The 18,577-nt window shown below is 41.5% G+C and overlaps 1 protein-coding gene across 4 annotated transcripts in view; it reads right to left on the minus strand.

Moving 5' to 3' along the window:
• zbtb34 (zinc finger and BTB domain containing 34) overlaps nt 1–18,048 on the minus strand; it is a 44,734-nt gene extending 26,686 nt beyond the window's left edge. The window contains exons 1-2 of one of the 4 annotated variants that reach the window (XM_043720233.2): nt 16,205–18,048; nt 15,612–15,929 (exon numbers count right to left, since the gene is read on the minus strand). Coding sequence is in view for 1 of the 4 variants with exons in the window: in XM_043720232.2 (XP_043576167.1) it covers nt 3,530–3,555 (26 nt within the window). In the remaining 3 variants the exon portion in view is untranslated. Of the gene's footprint in view, nt 1–3,529; nt 3,717–15,611 lie in introns of those variants that run through there. The other 3 variants (XM_087998400.1, XM_043720234.2, XM_043720232.2) reach the window with 3 other exon arrangements.
• Between the last annotated feature and the right edge of the window lie 529 nt (nt 18,049–18,577).

An 18,577-nucleotide genomic window follows, 5' to 3' on the forward strand; every position in this document is an offset into this window, starting at 1 on the left:
GGCTGGAAACATGACTGGTAACAAAGAAGAAATGGAGTAAGGCATACAAGAATTCTGTGTGTTTGAAGAGGCTACAGAGTTCAGCACAATTGTGTGACATTCAAAATCAAGTGGTGGTGGAACAGGTGGCTCTCAAATCAGTGAATACAGGGCAACGTTCTACAGATTAAGACAATACAGCTGTGGATATGGTCAAGTTTATGGAGAGTGGATGATAAGAGGCCAAACAGAAGGCCTGAGAATAACGCAGTTGGAAACTACTTCGTACCCAGTACAATACATCAGGCAAACTTTTGAAGCAAATGTAGACTAAGAGGAGATGGTAAAGCCAGCCATGTCAAAGGCTGCATTATTGTGACTTAATTAGGACCATTTCAGTGCCCAGAGGGATCGAAATATCATATTATAACAAAGAGGAGCATGATATTGGAGTAGACAGTACATTCAAGTATTTGAAAGGCAAGTGATTATGGAGCTGGGGAGTAATTTGCAGGATAAAAAACAAGTTTTTTTTCCCCAAAATCAGGTGATAATAGATCTGAAAGTGGATGGTCTATTTATGGTGTCATCAAACAAGGAGGCTAGCTAGGAAGGAAAGTGGATGATCAGAAGTTTAACATGATTAGGATTGAGAGCAAAAAATTGGTCTCAAGGAAAATATGATTTCATAGAAGGCAGGAGGGGAAAAAAGGGAGAGAAACTAGGTTAAGGGAACGTTATATTGATGAGCGAGTGGAAGGAAAGGAAATGATAAAGACTACTGAATGAATGGTTTCAACATTACTCAAGTTATTGCAGGCTTTGCATTAGTTGAAGGTAGAGGTGGGAAAGGAATTTAAGTAGATGAATGAGGATGGAGAAAAGAAAGAGGGTATTGTCTTTGCATTTTAGAATGTTTGGATATTTAACAATTCAGATAAAGAGCAGGACCAATAAAACACACCAATACGCATTAATACTGGTTTCCTTAATTTCGCTTCTGACACTCCTATACTTGCTTCTAGACCAACCCTAAGTGTTTAATTTTCACATCAGTTTAAATTACAGTATGGTGAAAGTCAACAGTACTTTTTAAAACTCAAACCTTAGAAGATGTTTTATATTCACTCTCTTGTTCAAGTGAGAAAAGCTATTTCCCAACTCAAAACAACATTTCAAAAATTCTGCCTTATACTTATGTTGATCCTTCTCAAAGATTGGCCACCTGGCTGTCAATTTGTCACAATTTACTCAGATTTTGTAAGTACGCCTGCCCCTCACACGTTCAGCTCAGTTCCATACCTACAAAATTATGGAAATGTAAAACTTGAAGTCCACAGATGCAGAATCAGAAAGCACTGAAACATCTGGAGGTTTGTTTTAAAAATTTAATGTAATTACAAATCTAAGTGTTCATTTAGCATAATTTCCTTCTACATGCCCAGTCTTTCTAAATTCCCTGGGTTATCTACTATGTTGTGAGAACATGCTCAATGCTACATTGTAAACTGGTGTCAAAGGTTACACAGGAACAGACAAGTGGTGCTTCATTCAAAACTATCTCCACCATGAAGCACAAGACTTCTCGCCACACTAAATAAGCAGAGTCGAGTTGAGGAACTCACCATGTGGGAAATTGAGACTATATGCTGCTCAGTTTAGAACATTGCATTCCCAGCATAACAATGCCAAATGTATAATTTTATGATTATACTTCCCCAGAATGTGAATGTTAGGGATAAGTGAAACAAAGTTCAAGGGTGACAGAAAACTGGAATCTACTTAAAAGCAGCAGGGAAGTAAAATGTAGGTAAACCAAAACAAAAAACTTTAAACAAAAAGATGATTAAGACACTGACGTTTGATTAATTATAATTCTCCCTTTTTAAAATATGTCCAATAAAAAAACATATACACAGGGCTAAATAGCTTTAACATATGAAGTCAAAATGGTGGCTTACACTACAGCTTGTAATATTTATTGTGAGACCAAACACCGACAGAAAATCAAAAAAGATCAGGTTTTCAATCAAGAAACCACAGACATGGTGAAGCTGCTACAGTTGCCTCTGATTCTGAAAACAGCTCACCAGATATGACCATGCTCAAATTACCATTTTGATTTGAAATTAAAAGTTATCCAAAATCAAAGTGATATCATAGTCTTGGGATTGGGGAAAACGAAAGATTAAATAACGTCTTTTGTGTTATATCATTCGATGATATAGCGTGAGTAAGGGAATGTGAAGAAAACATTCCAGCAAATACTTGCCGGGATAAGTGCCTATTCCATACCACAACATTCTATAGTGCTAATCAGGATTCTGAAAGCTCAACTGTGAATAACACAAAAACAATGTCATTGAGGTCACATGAGTATATTTCGAAAGCACAAGTGACTTCAGATGAAAACAAACATCCATCGTGATTTTAAATAATCATAAATGCTTCCACAATGACAAAAATGAAATCTCTATATTGGTAATTTCTTAGCATGAAAAATCACATACAAAACAGCAAGGAAGATGTGGGAAATAATCTTAATTTTGCAGTGCACAACTCAATGCTAGCTTCACTTGGGAATTCTACTTTGAGCTTTTTATTGATTAACATCCTTCTCAAAACGTTTTTCAAATCTGGACATGAGGACAACAAAACGAAACCCAAGCCTCATACATACAAAACAAAAAATGCATTTTACCACAATGTAACGGGGAAAACAAGGTTAATCTGTTTTTCCAGTTACAAACTTCTGTTCTCTGTTGCAAATGAAAATGTTCATGGCCATGTACTTTGAGGAAACTGCGATTACAAGGTCAGCTTTACTGAGAAAGGGACGAGCTTACTTTAAACACTTTAGGTACGGGCAGCAGTTAGGACAGTGTTGATCTTGGCCGGATGATCTACACTACGATCAACAAATGGCCACTCGTTTCACTTTTAAAACGCGGAGGGTCTCCTGCAACTTTGTCGTTTTGGTGAACAGAGTTACAAACAGATATGCTGATAATCGAGCAGATTTTGTTTTTGATCAGAGCGCTTGCGAATGTTCTGAAGGACATGTCTAGGGCCTGGAAATTGCCTCGTGGGTGTTTATTTCCCTTGCAAATCGCAGGGCAGTTTGCTTTGAAAAACAAAATGCAACTGTTGTCAACATTTCCTCACAAAGGACAGGAGCGCGTCATGAACAACCCCTTCTGTTATTTAACTCTCCCCAATTGTTACGATGATTACAATTCAGAGCTTCAATAGTTCTCGCCGGGCACGGGTAACGAGCTGAGTGGGGCATTTTACCAAACAGAAATAAACTGCTTTAAACTTGAAGTGGGGGGGGGGGGGGGGGGGGGGGGGGGCACGACACTGAAGTGACAGAGTTTATTTTTTTTGGGGGGGGGCACCAAATTAAAAATAGGTTGTCAATGAAATGGGGGGGGAGAAGCAGACGGGAATAACGAAGGAGGAAAGTTGTGCTGCGGTGCAGCCTGTGTATGGAGTATGTGAGAGTGGTGAGGGGCTCCCGAGCACAGAAACAACTCAGGAAAGCACTTACTTGGTTCCTAACTTCACATACAACATGGAGGCCCCGGCCCTGCTGTGCTCTCGCTCAAACCAGCCGCTCACTTTCTCGGTAGCCGGCCGCCACCACGCATTACATACTTACTCCGCCTTGCCGTGCTGCGAGGGTTGCCTGGGTTTGTTTCTCACATCTTTTCTTTTTGTTTTTCTCTTCACTTTCCCACCCACCCCCCTCCCCAACCCGGCTCTGGCGCTGCCCAGGCCTCACACACAGAGCCCTTCCCTCCCCCCCACCACCACCCCATCCAACTAACCGTCCCGACCCCGGAACTGAATCCGCCGAAACACCGTCAACCCCCACATTTCCGGTAGGGGACCACCCCCACACCCACACCCACACGAGTGCGGAGCCGAAGGCTCGGGGTGCCCGAGCTCGGAGCCGAAGTAGGTGGAGCCGAAGACGGAGGCGCCCGAAGGAGACCGAACGCAGAGCTGAAACCGATGGAACCCGAGCCCTGGGCCGAAGGAGCCCGAGCTCTGAGCTGATCAGTGGTAACCCCAAGGATATTGATAATCTCCAAAGAATCAGTGATGGTATTGTCAAGGGACAATAGTTATATCTCATATTAAAAAGTCATTGTCCTGCACATCTGTATCTCAAATGTTATTTGCAATGTTTTAGCCCAAACTTGGATATTGTCTAGATTTGTTGCATTGAACATGGACTGCTTCAATGTCTCAGAATGATGCCATACACTTTGCAATCTTCAGCAAACATTCCCAATTCTGACCTGATGGTCGTACCTATGATGCGTCCCCAAGGAAATATTGGGCTCTTGTCAGAGACTGGTAATGTCCCAGGAGGCCCATTTTCAAGTCCCACTTGCTCCAGAGAGGTGTAAAAATATCCCTGAACAAGCTGATGAGAAAATATTTACATTGAGAAATTCCACCAGTGATGTCCCAGAGGTTAGCTGACTGACCTCCAACAGCTGCGACTATCTACCTTGATGCCTGGTATGACTCTGAGAAGCAGAGTTATTCCCATTGACTTCAGTTTTGGATAAGCACCTTGCTATTCAAGACAGTAACTCTCACCTCACCTCTGGAATTCAGCTCTTTTGCCCCTGTTTGACTGTAAGCCAACAAAGCTGTAATGTGGCTTTGGCAGAATCCAACCTGACTGCGAGTGAGCAAATCCTGCTTGGTAATACTGTTAATGACACCCTCCATCATTTTACAGATGATGAAAAGCAGATTTGATGGTGTATTTTTCCATGTTTGTACAGATCATACCTAGGCAACTGTCCACATTGTTGGGCAGCTACCAGTATTGGCCAGGGGTCCACACATTCTGCAGCACGTCTTCAGAACTACTGCCACAATATTATTGAGGTTAACAGTTTTTGCAGTGTCCAGCACCTTCAGCCATTTTTTTGATATCATGTGAAGTGAACTGAATTGGCTGAAACCTGGCATCTGAGAGGTTAGGGACCTCAGGAGAAGATTGAGATGGATCATCAACTCAGCGTTCCTGGCTGACAGTTGTTGCAAATACTTCAACCTTACCTTTTGCACTAGTGTGCTGGACTCTGTCATCATTGAGAATGAGAATATTTCTGGAACATCCTCTTTCAGTTATTTGTTTAATTGTCCAACACTATTCATGACTGAATGAAGCAGGACTGAGATGATAGATTTCCAGCAGCTAATACAACTATGCTCTTTATGCTTGAAATGATTCAACTAGTGGAAAACTTGCCCAATTTCCATTTCTTGGGCTCCTCGATTTCACTCTTGGCTAATTGCTGTGTTGATGTCAAGGGTTGTCACTCTTACCTCACCTTTGGAGTTTAGCTTTTTTGTTCATGTTTGCATCAAGGCTGTAGTGAGGTCAAATGCTGAGTAACACTTGCAGAGCCCAAACTGATGTGAGTAAGCAGATTATTGAAATATAAAGTGTCACTTGATAGTACTGCAGATATCTTCCATCAGTTTGCTGATCATGGAAAGTAGGCTGATGAGATCTACCTAGCTGGGTTTGATTTGTCTTGCTTTTTGTAGACAGGACATATCTGTGAAACACCCTCTTGACTGTATATTTCTGTGCTAACAGCACTATTGGGTCTTGGAATGGTGATGGTGATAACTGAAACAGTGTCTGCAAGGTATGATTCACTGAGCAGGTCTATAAGAAAGTTGTTGCCTGATGAAGCTATAGCACAGGTCTCCCAATTGTGGCACAAGCCCCAGATGTTAGTAAGGAGGACATTAGAGGGCTGGGATCGCCATTGAAGTTTCTGGTGCCGAGGTTGATGCTGGGTGAACAGTTCTGTTTCAAACAGACCCCAGCACCAAGGATATATTTCCCTCCCCTCCCCTATCAGCTTTCCGTAGAGACCACTCCCTCCGCGACTCCCTTGTCAGATCCACACCCCCCACCGACCCAACCTCCACTCCCGGCACCTTCCCTTGCAACCGCAGGAGGTGCAACACTTGCGCCCACACCTCCCCCCTCACTTCTCTCCAAGGCCCCAAAGGAAACTTCCATATCCTCCACAGATTCACCTGCACCTCCACCCACATCATCTACTGCATCCGCTGCAGCCGGTGTGGCCTCCTCTATATTGGGGAGACAGGCCGCCTATTTGCGGAGCGATTCAGAGAGCACCTCTGGGCCACCCGGACGAACCAACCCAACCACCCTGTAGCACAGCATTTCAACTCCCCCTCCCACTCCACCGAGGATATGCACGTCATTGGACTCATCCACCGCCAAACCACAACAACGCTACGGTCGGAGGAGGAGCGTCTTATCTTCCGACTGGGAACCCTCCAACCACAGGGGATGAACTTGGACTTCACCAGTTTCTTCATCCCCCCTCCCCCCACCTTGTCTCAGCCGAATCCCTCCAGCTCGGCACCGCCTTCCTGACCTGCAGTCTTCTTCTTGACCTCTCCGCCTCCATCCTACTCCGACCTATCACCCTCACCTTGACCTCTTTCCACCTATCACATTTCCAACGCCCCTCCTCCAAGTCCCTCCTCCCTACCTTTTATCTTCTCCTGCTGAACACTCTCTGCTCATTCCAGAAGAAGGGCCTGTGCCCGAAACGTCGAATCTCCTGTTCCCTGGATGCTGCCTGACCTGCTGTGCTGTTCCAGCAATAAAGTTTCAACTTTGATCTCCAGCATCTGCAGACCTCACTTTCTCCTCCAGTTCGGTTTCATACCCTTTTGACTTTTCTATAGAGCATGGTACCACCTAGTGGTGTACAAGGTCATTTTTGGGGCAGTTGAGCATTGACCAGAATCTGTAGTTAATTTTGACCAAAACAATATTTCCTTCCCCACAGGACATAAGAGAAACAGTTGGGCTTTATGACAACTGACAATGGATCCTGCCACCATTGGTTGGCCTAGCTTCTTATTCCTGATTTATTTAATAATTGAATTATCATAAATTTTTTGTCATGACCAAACTTCACTTAAGATGTGAGGTTCCCTGGAATGCTGCAGAGTAGATTTATCAAAGCAATTCTAATGGATTTGAATGACAAGATTAAGTTGGAGAAGGTGAGATTGCCATCCTTGGAGGAGAGGATAGAGGTATATAAGATTATGGACCGGTTTTCAAAAGACAGACAAAAGAAACTGTTTCCATTAGCTGATGGTACAAGGACAAAGGGGATTCAAATTTAAAATTTTGGGCAAGTGATGAGGAAGAACATTTTTTTAACATGGCAAATAATAAATAACTTGAAATTTGCTGCTTGCAAGGTTGATAGAAGCAGAGATGATGAATAATTTCAAAAGAAAATTGGATGAGCACTTGAGGGAAATCAACTCACATGGCAAAGGATAGAGAGTGAGGGAATGGGAGTAGCTGAATTACTCTACCAAGAGCCACATGGACCTGAGGTGCTGAATAAGCTTTTGCTTTTTTTCCAGTCCAGGTGGAAAATATTTGGCCCATTAAATCTGTACTCCTCTCTGAAACCACAACTCTGCTAGTCCCACACCCCTATCTTTTCCCTACACCCCAACAAATATTTTCCCTTCAGTTAATTAGCAAATTTGTCTTTTTGAACCAAATTTGAATTTGCCTCCAACACACTTTGTGCATTCCAAATCCTAGCCACCAGCAGCATGAAATGTTTTTCCTCATGTTGCCATTGATTCTTTTGCCATTTCTTCGATCATTGTCTTCTGACTTTTGACTGTTCGACCAAAAGGAATATTTTCCCACTACTCTGTCCAAAACTCTCACAAAATTGAACATCTCTTTCGAATATCATTTCAATTTTCAATAAGGAGAACAGCCCCAGTTTAGATTAGATTAGATTACTTACAGTGTGGAAGCAGGCCCTTCGACCCAACAAGTCCACACCGACCCGCCGAAGCGCAACCCACCCAGACCCATTCCCCTACATTTATCCCTTCACCTAACACTACAGGCAATTTAGCGTGGCCAATTCACCTAACCTGCACATTTTTGGATTGTGGGAGGAAACCGGAGCACCCGGAGGAAACCCTTCTCTAATCTATTCATGTAACTGGAGTCTTCTATGCCTGGAACCATTAGCACATCTCTTTTCTCCATCCTCTCCAATGAGTTAACATCCCCACTAACGTGGTGCTCAGAATTGGGCACAGTAGTCCAGTTGAGACAGATTCTGTTTTAAAACACTCATTGCAACTTGCTTGGTTTTTGTACTTGCTGCCTGCGAGCATAAAATCCATAATCTCACGTGCATTTCTGGTTGTAATCATTTGTACAAAATATAGGCAACTCATGGACTTATAGAAAACAAAAGGAAGATATAATGCAAAGCTGATTTAATTGAACATTTTCTTCCAAAACTGCTGTGAGGAAACAGTTTGCTTGCTGTCCAGTCCATAAGACCACACAAGATATAGGAACAGGTCATTCAGTCTGTCAAGTCTACTTCACCAATCGTGGTCAATCTGATGGTCCTCACCTCCACTTTGTTGCCTTTTCTTCATAACCTTTAGTTCCCTTACTAATTAAAATTCTATTTCAGCTTGAATATAGTTAATGACCCACTTCCGCAGGCCTCTGTGATAAAGAATTCCACAGTCACTATCCACTGAGAAAAAAATAAATCCTCCTCATTTCTGTCCTGGCTTGGGTGAGTCCTACTCTAAGATTATGCCTTCTGGTCCGAGACACTTCCTCAAGCAGAAAAAGACCTTTTTGCAAATCCTAAGAATCTTGTGTGTTTCAATAAGAATGCCTCTCATTCTTCCAAATTCGAGTACAGGCCCAACTTACTCAACTTTTCTTCATAAGACAGCCTCCCCCATACCTGGGATTAATCCAATTAACCTTCTCTGAACTGCCTCCAATGTCAGTATATCTTTCCTTAATAAAAAGAGAGACCAAAATTACCAAATCTCAATCCAGATGTGGACTAATTACTGTCTCTATATTTTTGGCAAGACTTCCCTACTTTTATACTCTGTTCTGTTTGAAGTAAGCGTATCATGCATTTGCAAAAAACAAAAATCTGCACAGCTCTTCCCAGTCACACTCTTCCAGGGTCCATTCCTACTGGTTCAAAGAGCTACTTTCTCCAGCATTATTACTAAAAGTGCAACCTCTGGATATTTTGGTTTGGAATGCTCCTCTGAAAGGGGCATTTCCTTTGTCTCTTGGGCCATTTTACAACATTCAACAATGACAACATTGCTATGGAAATGCAATTTATTGTTCAATCATCGCAAGAGAATAGTAATATTTGTGCAAAAGGAAATGGAGTTGGAAGAAGTGCAGACTGTGTGTGCAAATTAAAGTTTATTTGTTAACTAAGATGGCAGAACATTATTGAGAAACAGTCACTGCTGATTTAACATGGGTAGATGATGTCCTATTGACAATTTAAACATTGATTTCTTTTTATTGTCATCAACAGAATATATGGGTGCCATCTTCTGATATTTTTGTATATGGGAGAATTGGATGCAAGTTCAGAGGCCACCTCCTTGTCCACTATCTGTGCTTCCAATCGCCCCCACCCCACCCCAACACACACACACACACACATAAATATTTGCAGGGGTGACAGATAATCAGAGAAGGCAAATTGAGGCCTTTCAGATACCATTAACTGACCGTTTAGGTGTCTTAATTGCTGTTAAGTGAAGAATTCAGCCATGGGCATTCTTGCACATCATCTAATTGCTATGATCGTGAAAAAGGGGTGATTTCTGACTGGAGGAAATCTACCCAATTATTTCCCCTAATATCCATCTCCAAAGAGGAAAATTCTATGTCTTATTGTTGTCTATATTTAATGTGTTTTATGTGTGAGATCAGTGTGTTGGCTTACCCTTAGAATGATCTGACCCAATTTGTTCATGGAATGCCCTGCCAGTAGCAGTGGTGGACTCTCCCTCTTTATGGGCATTTAAGCGGGCATTGGATAGGTATATGGAGGATAGTGGGTTAGTATAGGTTAGGTGGGCTTGGATCAGCGCAACATCGAGGGCCAAAGGGCCTGTACTGCGCTGTATTCTTCTATGTTCTATGTTCTAATTTAAAACAGGACGTCTTGTGCACCTCATCATGCATATGGGGCAATCTAGGATCAGAGGGCATCATCTCAGAATAAGAAGTTATACATTTAAGACAGATGAGGAGGAATTTCTTCTCTCGGGGGTAGTGACTGTGTAGATTTCTTTACCACAGAGGGCTGTTGAGGCTGGGTTGTTAAGTATATTTAAAGCTGAGATAGACAGATTCTTAATCCATAAGGAAATTGAGCGTTATAGGAAATAGGCAGGAAAATAAAATTCAGGATCATCAGTTCAGCCATGATCTCATCAAATGGCAGAACAGATATAATGGGCTGAATGGTCTATTCAAAGAGTCATAGAGGTGTACAGCATGGAAACAGGTCCTTTGGTCCAACCCGTCCATGCCAACCAGATATCCCAACCCAATCTAGTCCCACCTGCCAGCACCCGGCCCATATCCCTCCAAACCCTTCTTATTCATATACCCATCATGATGCCTTTTAAATGTTGCAATAGTATTGGCCTCCACGACTTCCTCTGGCAGCTCATTCCATACACGTATCACCCTCTACGCGAAAATGTCCCTTATGTCTCTTTTATATCACTCCCCTCTCACCCTAAACCTATGCCCTCTAGTTCTGGACTCCCCCACGCCAGGGAAAAGACTTTGTCTATTTATCCTATCCTTGCCCCTCATTATTTTATAAACCTCTATAAGGTCACCCCTCAGCCTCCAACTCTCCAGGGAAAACAGCCCTATCCCATTTAACTTCTCCTTATAGCTCAAATCCTCCAACCCTGGCAACATCCTTGCAAAAAGGTTTCACAACATCTTTCCGATAGAAAGGGGACTAGAATTGCATGCAATATTCCAAAAGTGGCCCAACTAATGTCCTGTACAGCTGCAACATGACCTCACAACTCCTTTATTGGTCAGCGTACTCAATACGCTGACCAATAAAGGAAAGTATACCAAACGCCTTCTTCACTATCCTATCAACCTGTGACTCCACTTTCAAGGAGCTACGAACCTGCACTCCAAGGTCTCTTTGTTCAGCAATGCTCCCTAGGGCCTTACCATTAAGTGTATAAGTGCTGTTAAGATTTGTTTTCCCAAAATGCAGCACCTCACATTTATCTAAATTAAACTCCATCTGCCACTTTCAACCCATTGGCCAACCTGATCAAGATCCCATTGTAATCTGAGGTAACCTTCTTCGCTGTCAACTACACCTCCAAATTTGGTGTCATCTGCAAACTTACTAACTGTACCTCTTATGCTCACATCCAAATCATTTATATAAATGATGAAAAGTCGTGGACCCAGCACAGATCCTTGTGGCACTCCACTGGTCACAGGCCTCCAGTCTGAAAAATAACCCTCCATTACCATCTTCTTATTCCTATACCAATCTGGATATCTTTGAAATGTTGTAATTGTACCAGCCTCCATCCCTTTCTCTGGGAGCTCATTTCATGCACACAAAAAGTTGTCCCTTAGGTCCCTTTTAAATCTTTTCCCTCTCACTTTAACCCTATGCCCTCTAGTTTTTGACTGCCCCACCCCAGGGAAAAGACCTTGTCTGTTTACCCTATCTATGCCCCTCATAATTTCACAAACCTCTAAGATCACCCCTCAGTCTCTAACGCTCGAGGGAAAATAGCTGCAATCTATTCAGTCTCTCCCTATAGCTCAAACTCTTTAACCCTGGCAACATCTTTGTAAATCTTTTCTGAACCCTTTCAAGTTTCACAACATCCTTTCTATAGCAGGGAGATCAAAGCTGCATGCAGTATTCCAATAGTGTCCTAACCACAACACTAAAGGCAAACTTGCTAAATGCCTTCTTCACTATCCTATCTACCTGTGACTCCACTTTCAAGGAACTGTAATGTAATCTAATGTAATCTAATCTAAAAACTATGAACCTGCACTTCAAGGTCTCTGTGTTCAGCAGCACTCCCCAGGACCTTACCATTAAGTGTATAAGTTATGTCCTGATTTGCCTTTCCAAAATGAAGCACCTCACATTTATCTAAATTAAATTCCATCTGCCAATCCCAGATATAACTGGGTTACAATTGCATATCTTAATCCAGCAGCACTAGAAAGAAATTCCATTGTAGTCTGAGGTAACCTTCTTCATTGTCCACCATAGATCCAATTTTGGTGTCATCTGCAAACTTACGTTCACTCTTATATTCACACCGAAATCATTTATATAAATGATGAAAAACAGTGGACCCAGCACTGTTCCTTATGGCACACCGCTGGTCACAGGCCTCGAGTCTGAAAAGCAACCCTCCACAACCACCCTCTGTCTTCTACCTTCGAGCCAGTTCTGTATCCAAATAGATAGTTCTCCCTCTATTCCGTGTGATCTAACCTTGCTAACCAGTCTACCATGAGGAACTGTCGAACACCTTACTGAAGTCTATATAGATCACATCCACTGCTCTGACCTCATCAATCCTCTTTGTTACTTCTTCAAAAATAAATGAAACAAGAAAAAAGTTTCCCTCTGCACTTCATTTCAGATGATTTATAGAAGTGCTATACTTTCAAAATAGAAAATAGTTTTATCAAAAACTGATGAGATATAAAAATAGACTATTTAATTTTTTTTAAATTAAAAGCATCATATTCTGTGTGTGTTAGGTTTAGAATAAATAGTATGGCTGCTCGTGTCCTCACCTTCTCAGTCTGATTCACCCATCACCATGGTCTCTGAACCACACTGCCTTCGAGTTAAGTAATGCCTAATTTTTCCATAGTTCTGAAATATCCTGTCGCTTTAGAATCCTCACATATTCGCATTTCTCTAATTCTGAGCATCTCTGACTTTAAATGCTTTACCAATGTACACCTCTCTGCCTTTCTACTTTTAAAAATACTCAATACCTACCTCTTTGAGCAAGCTTTTGTTTATCCGTCCAAATATCCCATATGGCCTGACATCATCTTTGGTATTATAATGCCCAAAGAGATTTGACATGTTTTAGTGTATTAAAAATATACAAAATACAAGTTTTTGTTGTGTTTTAAATAATCTAGAAGACAAATCTAAAATTTAAAATAAATAAGACATTTCCTCCTGATTTATCTCATTTTCCTTTTTATCATTTAAAACAGTGACATTTAGACAGATGTACCAGATTTGTTATCTTATTTTAAATTCAAGTCAGCTCTTTCTGCTGTGTTACTTTCTAAGTGGAACTGGAGCCATTTCACTGCCAAACAGTGTTTTGACAGATATAACTGGGTTACAATTGCCTATCTTAATCCAGCAGCTCTAGAAAAAGAGAGCAAGTCTCTTTAAAAAAATAAGATTTATTTGCTCTGTTGCCCAATAAAAAAAATTATTAAATTTGAAGAATTTGAGACTTTCATGACAAATCTTTCTAGTATCAAGCAAAAACTCCAATCAGACCCCATGTTGCTCAGAATATGACTTTTGCAAGTCAATTAGGTAAGTTTACAGGAGGACCTCCCGAAGAATAGGTTTCATGTTGTTATGAATGCACATAAACCTGTAATTTAAATGTTATTTATTCATTGAAAAGATGTCGGTGCCACAGGAAAAGCTGATGTGTACTGCTCTTCTGCAGTTGCCCTCAGCTCTATATAACTGTCCAGAAATTTCTAGACTGCTTAAGTAGCCAACCACATAAAAGGCCATAGTGAGTGAGAAAAGTGAGTTTCCTGGCCTAAACTGCATTGATTATGTTTATATGACAGCAGACAGTCTCAAGGTCAATTTACTGATGCTATCTTTCTTTCTTCAATCTTTAAGTAAAGATACTGAATAAAGATCTGTCGATGTGACATTTTAACTCTGAATTTACTGTGCAGAAACAGGCCATTCAGCTGTGCCAACCCACACCAGCCTTTATGCTCCATTCAAGCATCATATCCTTCTTCACTTATCAGGATAATGCTCTATTACTTTCTCCTTTGTATTCTTGTCTGGCTTCTCCTTAAATTCATCAATGCTATTCATTTCAACTGTTCTCTGTAGTTGAATTGTAAACTGGGCGGCACGGTGGTTAGCACTGCTGCCTCATAGCGCCAGAGACCCGGGTTCAATTCCCGCCTCAGGCGAGTGACTGTGTGGAGTTTGCATATTCTCCCCGTGTCTGCGTGGGTTTCCTCCAGGTGCTCCGGTTTCCTCCCACAGTCCAAAAATGTGCAGGTTAGGTGAATTGACCATGCTACATTGCCCGTAGTGTTAGGTGAAGGGGTAAATGTAGGGGAATGGGTGTGGGTGGGTTGCGCTTCGGTGGGTCGGTGTGGACTTGTTGGGCCGAAGGGCCTGTTTCCACGCTAAGTAATTTTTAAAAAAATGAAGATTTCATCATTTTAATTTTTGTGGAGAGCCATTTGCACTCTTAAAATTTATGTGCCTTTCTTTCCTGTTCACTGTGCAGTAGTGTCATATTTACCATACTAGCAAACTAGAGGCAGTAAGAAGAGGGGTTGGGGAAAAGAATGTCTAGTTGAGCTTTTAATGAAATTAGGACAACTAGGGACAGGCAATATATGTAGAATTACCAACACTACCCACACACACTGAAAACAAAATCGAAAAAGGACCTCAATATAAAATTGTCATTTTGGATCTGTCGTCTCCATAAAATGGTATGTGGAGTACCGTCTTATGGTCTGAACTTGCAAAGCAGTAAATGGCTTCCAATTGATTTTCTCATGTGCCCTTTTCAAAACAGCAAATCCTCATTCTTCCCACTCCTGAGAATTTCGAGATTGCTACAAATTGTAGGCCACTCAAAGAGATATCTTATTACAATTTTTATAAAAGAATATTATATTTATTGATCAAAGGTTACAAGGATTTCAATGAATATGCAAGATTTCATAAGTCATTTGCAGATATTGTTTTTTGTGAATGAAAGAATTCTGATAACATGAGTGAAAGAACAATTTTTTTTATTGGCTGCCTTCCCAGATTTATTCTGAAAAGATATTGGGTAGAATCTTATAGGGGCCTGGGCTATGATGAGAACCTGGGAGAATTGTGTGAGAAGTTGAGCGAGGCCTTCCTGACAATGAAAGCTGCATTTTCCAAATAAAGAGATGAGATTCTCACTAGACACTGGCAAGATGCCGATTAAAGGGGATTACTGCTTGTTGTCTGCCCATTTCACTGCAGATTGTACCTCAGTAATATGCAACTTCTTATTCTACCACCTGCGCTGAACAAATTAGACACTAAGAAATCTTGACATGAAGTCTGAGCAGTTACCTAGCAGCTTCTGCTCACTACTTCCTACCAAGGCCCTCCATCTAGGACACCCAATATCAGTATCTCAGGGCACACATCCATGAACAGTGATTGCATACACCATATCCACTGACTTTGGCACTGGATATTTGCCAGCCCCTCCACATTGTCATGGCACATCTCTGATCCATTTACAATATGTTTCTGCACTTTAAAAGGTACACCTCAGGGTTCACTGACAACTAACAGGATCAGGCATCCAGCTTAGGGATTGTACCAGGCTGCATCTCAGGTATGTTCACTTGCTGTTATAGTGTTTACTCACTTTGAGCCTACCTGGATGCTTATAGTTTCCCTGCGTTGCCTTTTCGTACTTTCCAGTCTGAATCAGAGCTGTCAGGTTCATGGTACTTCAGTCTTGCCTTGCCTTTCAGCGCAGACACAAAATCAAGAAGTTTAACATGGTTGACAGCTGTTCTCAGTTAAGGGAAATAGCCTTCCATCAAGGACCCCGGCACAGTAAGGGCAACCTCCAATACCTGTCTTGGATGCAGTCAGTCAGCCTCTTGGGGTGGTCAGGATCCTTTCCTTGTGAGGGATGAGGAACTGAATATCAGAACATGTTCGTTCTGCCTTCATGTGGGTTGTTTTCTCCTGTAATGAGAGAAGAGGAGGAATTGAGCGAGATGAAAGTGGCTGGCACAACTGTTAGTGTTGTGCTGGAGCAGGTAGGGGAAAATGGTGATGTATCCCAAGTGAATGAGTAAGAGTAGAGGCATGCAGGGTTAGCGGTGTGGGGTTTGAGGTGGGTGACAATGAGTGAGAGGAGATGTTGCATGCAATAGTAAAAAAGGGTTGAGCCTTGAAGGGAAATTGGTGAAGAAGAGACAGAGTGATAAAGAGGTAGCAGAGAGACAATAGCAGCTTACCCTGGTAGATCCGAGGAGGTCAATGACCTTCTTCATGCAGTGCTGGGCATTCACTGGATGGCTGGGCTGGGCATTCTCTGGATGGCTGGATTGCACTGATTTGTGTGGCAACCAAGGACCAGGTTGGCAAGGCCTGTTGTCATGGCCTCCTTTGGCAGTCCTGGAGATTGAGGATGGTACTCCTGTGCACCACCCCATGGAAAAGAACCTCCAGCCGCCTGTCCTCAAAGTTAGTACAAAATGTCCCTCTATGCCATGACATTTGCCATGGGCAAATATCACAAACTGTGCAGGGCAGTTTGGGTTTGTCAGCGTTGTCCAGGTGCAAAATAATCTTTAAAAGATGGCACTGTCAACAGGAATTCTGGTCTATTTCAAAATATGTGGTCAGCGGTAAGTTTTTCCAGTTATGGCAAGTGTTAGAATAAAGCAAACATTGAGATGCTATTGGATTGGGCAGATAGATAATGAGGTAGTTTTGGGACAAAACTTACTAAGCCTCACGGACATGAACCTTCTGTGAAATTCAATTAAGCTGACATGTAGCCGGAAAAAAATTTTAAGGTTCAGCCTGTTGTCATTGCAGACTATTAAAGAAAAAGTTAAAATCCATTAGTTTAGATTTGAGCTTTTGCTGTAGATAGTTATGACAATCCGAAATCGTTAAAGTAAACCTTGCATCCAAAAAAAAAGTCTGCTTTATTTAGTTTTCATTGGAACAGAGGGCGAGTCAGTGAAAAAAATGCATGCTACTTTTGTGAAAGAAGCAATTTAGGGGAAGCAACGGCCTAGTGATATTACTGCAGGACTATTAATCCAGAGACTGAGGAAATGTTCTGGGGACTGCTGGGTTTGAATCCCGCCATGGCAGATTGTGGAATTTGAATTAAATAAATATTTGGAATTAAGAGTTTAATGATGACCGTGAATCCATTGTCGATTGTTGGGAAAAACCCACCTGGTTCACTGATGCCCTTTAGTGAAGGACACTGCCATTCTCAACTGGTCTGGCCTACATGTGACTCCAGATGCACAGCAATGTGGTTGACCCTTAGTTGCCCCTTTTGGGCAATTAAGGATGGGCAATACATGCTGGCTTAGCCAGCAATGCCCTCATCCCATGAATTAATAAAAACAAAATTACCAATGAGTTCTGTACAATACCAGACTGATTTCAACTCGTAGCTTTAATGTAAAGAAATTGTTAAGTGATGATGTGGGATTCTCTTAAATTGTCCTAAAACAAAATGCATTTACAGAATCCAACCATTCATGTTGCTATATTCAATCCCACCTAAGCAAATAATTGATAATGTAATATTTACATGGAAAAACCAGTGCATTAATTTGAATGCTTCTATAATCCGTATCCTGAGATTAGAATTAACAAACATTGTAAAAGCGTGTGTGTGGACAATTAGATTTGAAGTAAGGGACTACAATGCTCAGGCCAGAAGCCTTATGCTTCAGGTCAGTCTCCACAGTAAAGAGTAATCTGAAAGAATGATCATGCCAGAAACAATTGTCAGCCGTGCAAATTAGAATCAGCACTGACTGTTCGCTCGCATATTAATTTGCTGTCTATGAAATAACACTACTTCATGATCATATTAGACTTAACTTTATAGCATCTTAGTCAGCCCACTTTGGAATAATTGAAAAAATGTGTATGATAGCATGTGTGAAAGATGTAATATATAATCTACATCTTAAGATGGCCCTTTGCTTGACCTTAGTTTGACTTTGGGTGATATGAGCACATTGCAAACAGAAGATGCTCAGATTGCTTACAGGAATCATCAGCATTACTACATCACAGCACATGAAAATATCTAAAGCAGATATAAAACCTACCCTTTATATCTCTCATGGTCCTCAAATGCAACCCTCTCCCTTCTTTGATGCCCTTTTATCGCCCAAGTTGCCTCCCAATTCCTTGCGCTCATTGTTAAGCTTATAACTCCTATTTTCCACACAGCACTGAGATCTGGAACTGCACCAGACAATGTTTCAACACCAGGGAGTGGGGAGGGGGCTACTGCTGGTCAGGTGCATAACCTCAATCAGGCTGATAGAATCATAATATTGAGATTTTCCATGTTCCTATATAAATAATATGGAGCTGTCTGGGAGCAGTCCTCTCTTGCAAGGGTGGATTGGTTGAATTGATGGATTTACTGGTCAATTCCACTTGAAGAGGTCATTAGGGGACAAATCACATGCCTGAAAGAACACATAAGAGATTGATTTATTTTTAAAAGTTGCACTTATCATGAACAAACATTGCAGTTACATTACAATGTCTTGAAATTATTTTGTAAGTGTTAAAATTTCCTGAAAATTAATTAAAACATATTTAATTTTCAAATTTAA

The sequence above is a fragment of the Chiloscyllium plagiosum genome, unplaced genomic scaffold, assembly GCF_037043375.1.
Source record: "Chiloscyllium plagiosum isolate Xiang-an unplaced genomic scaffold, Cpla_swu_hap1 HiC_scaffold_21, whole genome shotgun sequence".
Taxonomy (NCBI): domain Eukaryota; kingdom Metazoa; phylum Chordata; class Chondrichthyes; order Orectolobiformes; family Hemiscylliidae; genus Chiloscyllium; species Chiloscyllium plagiosum.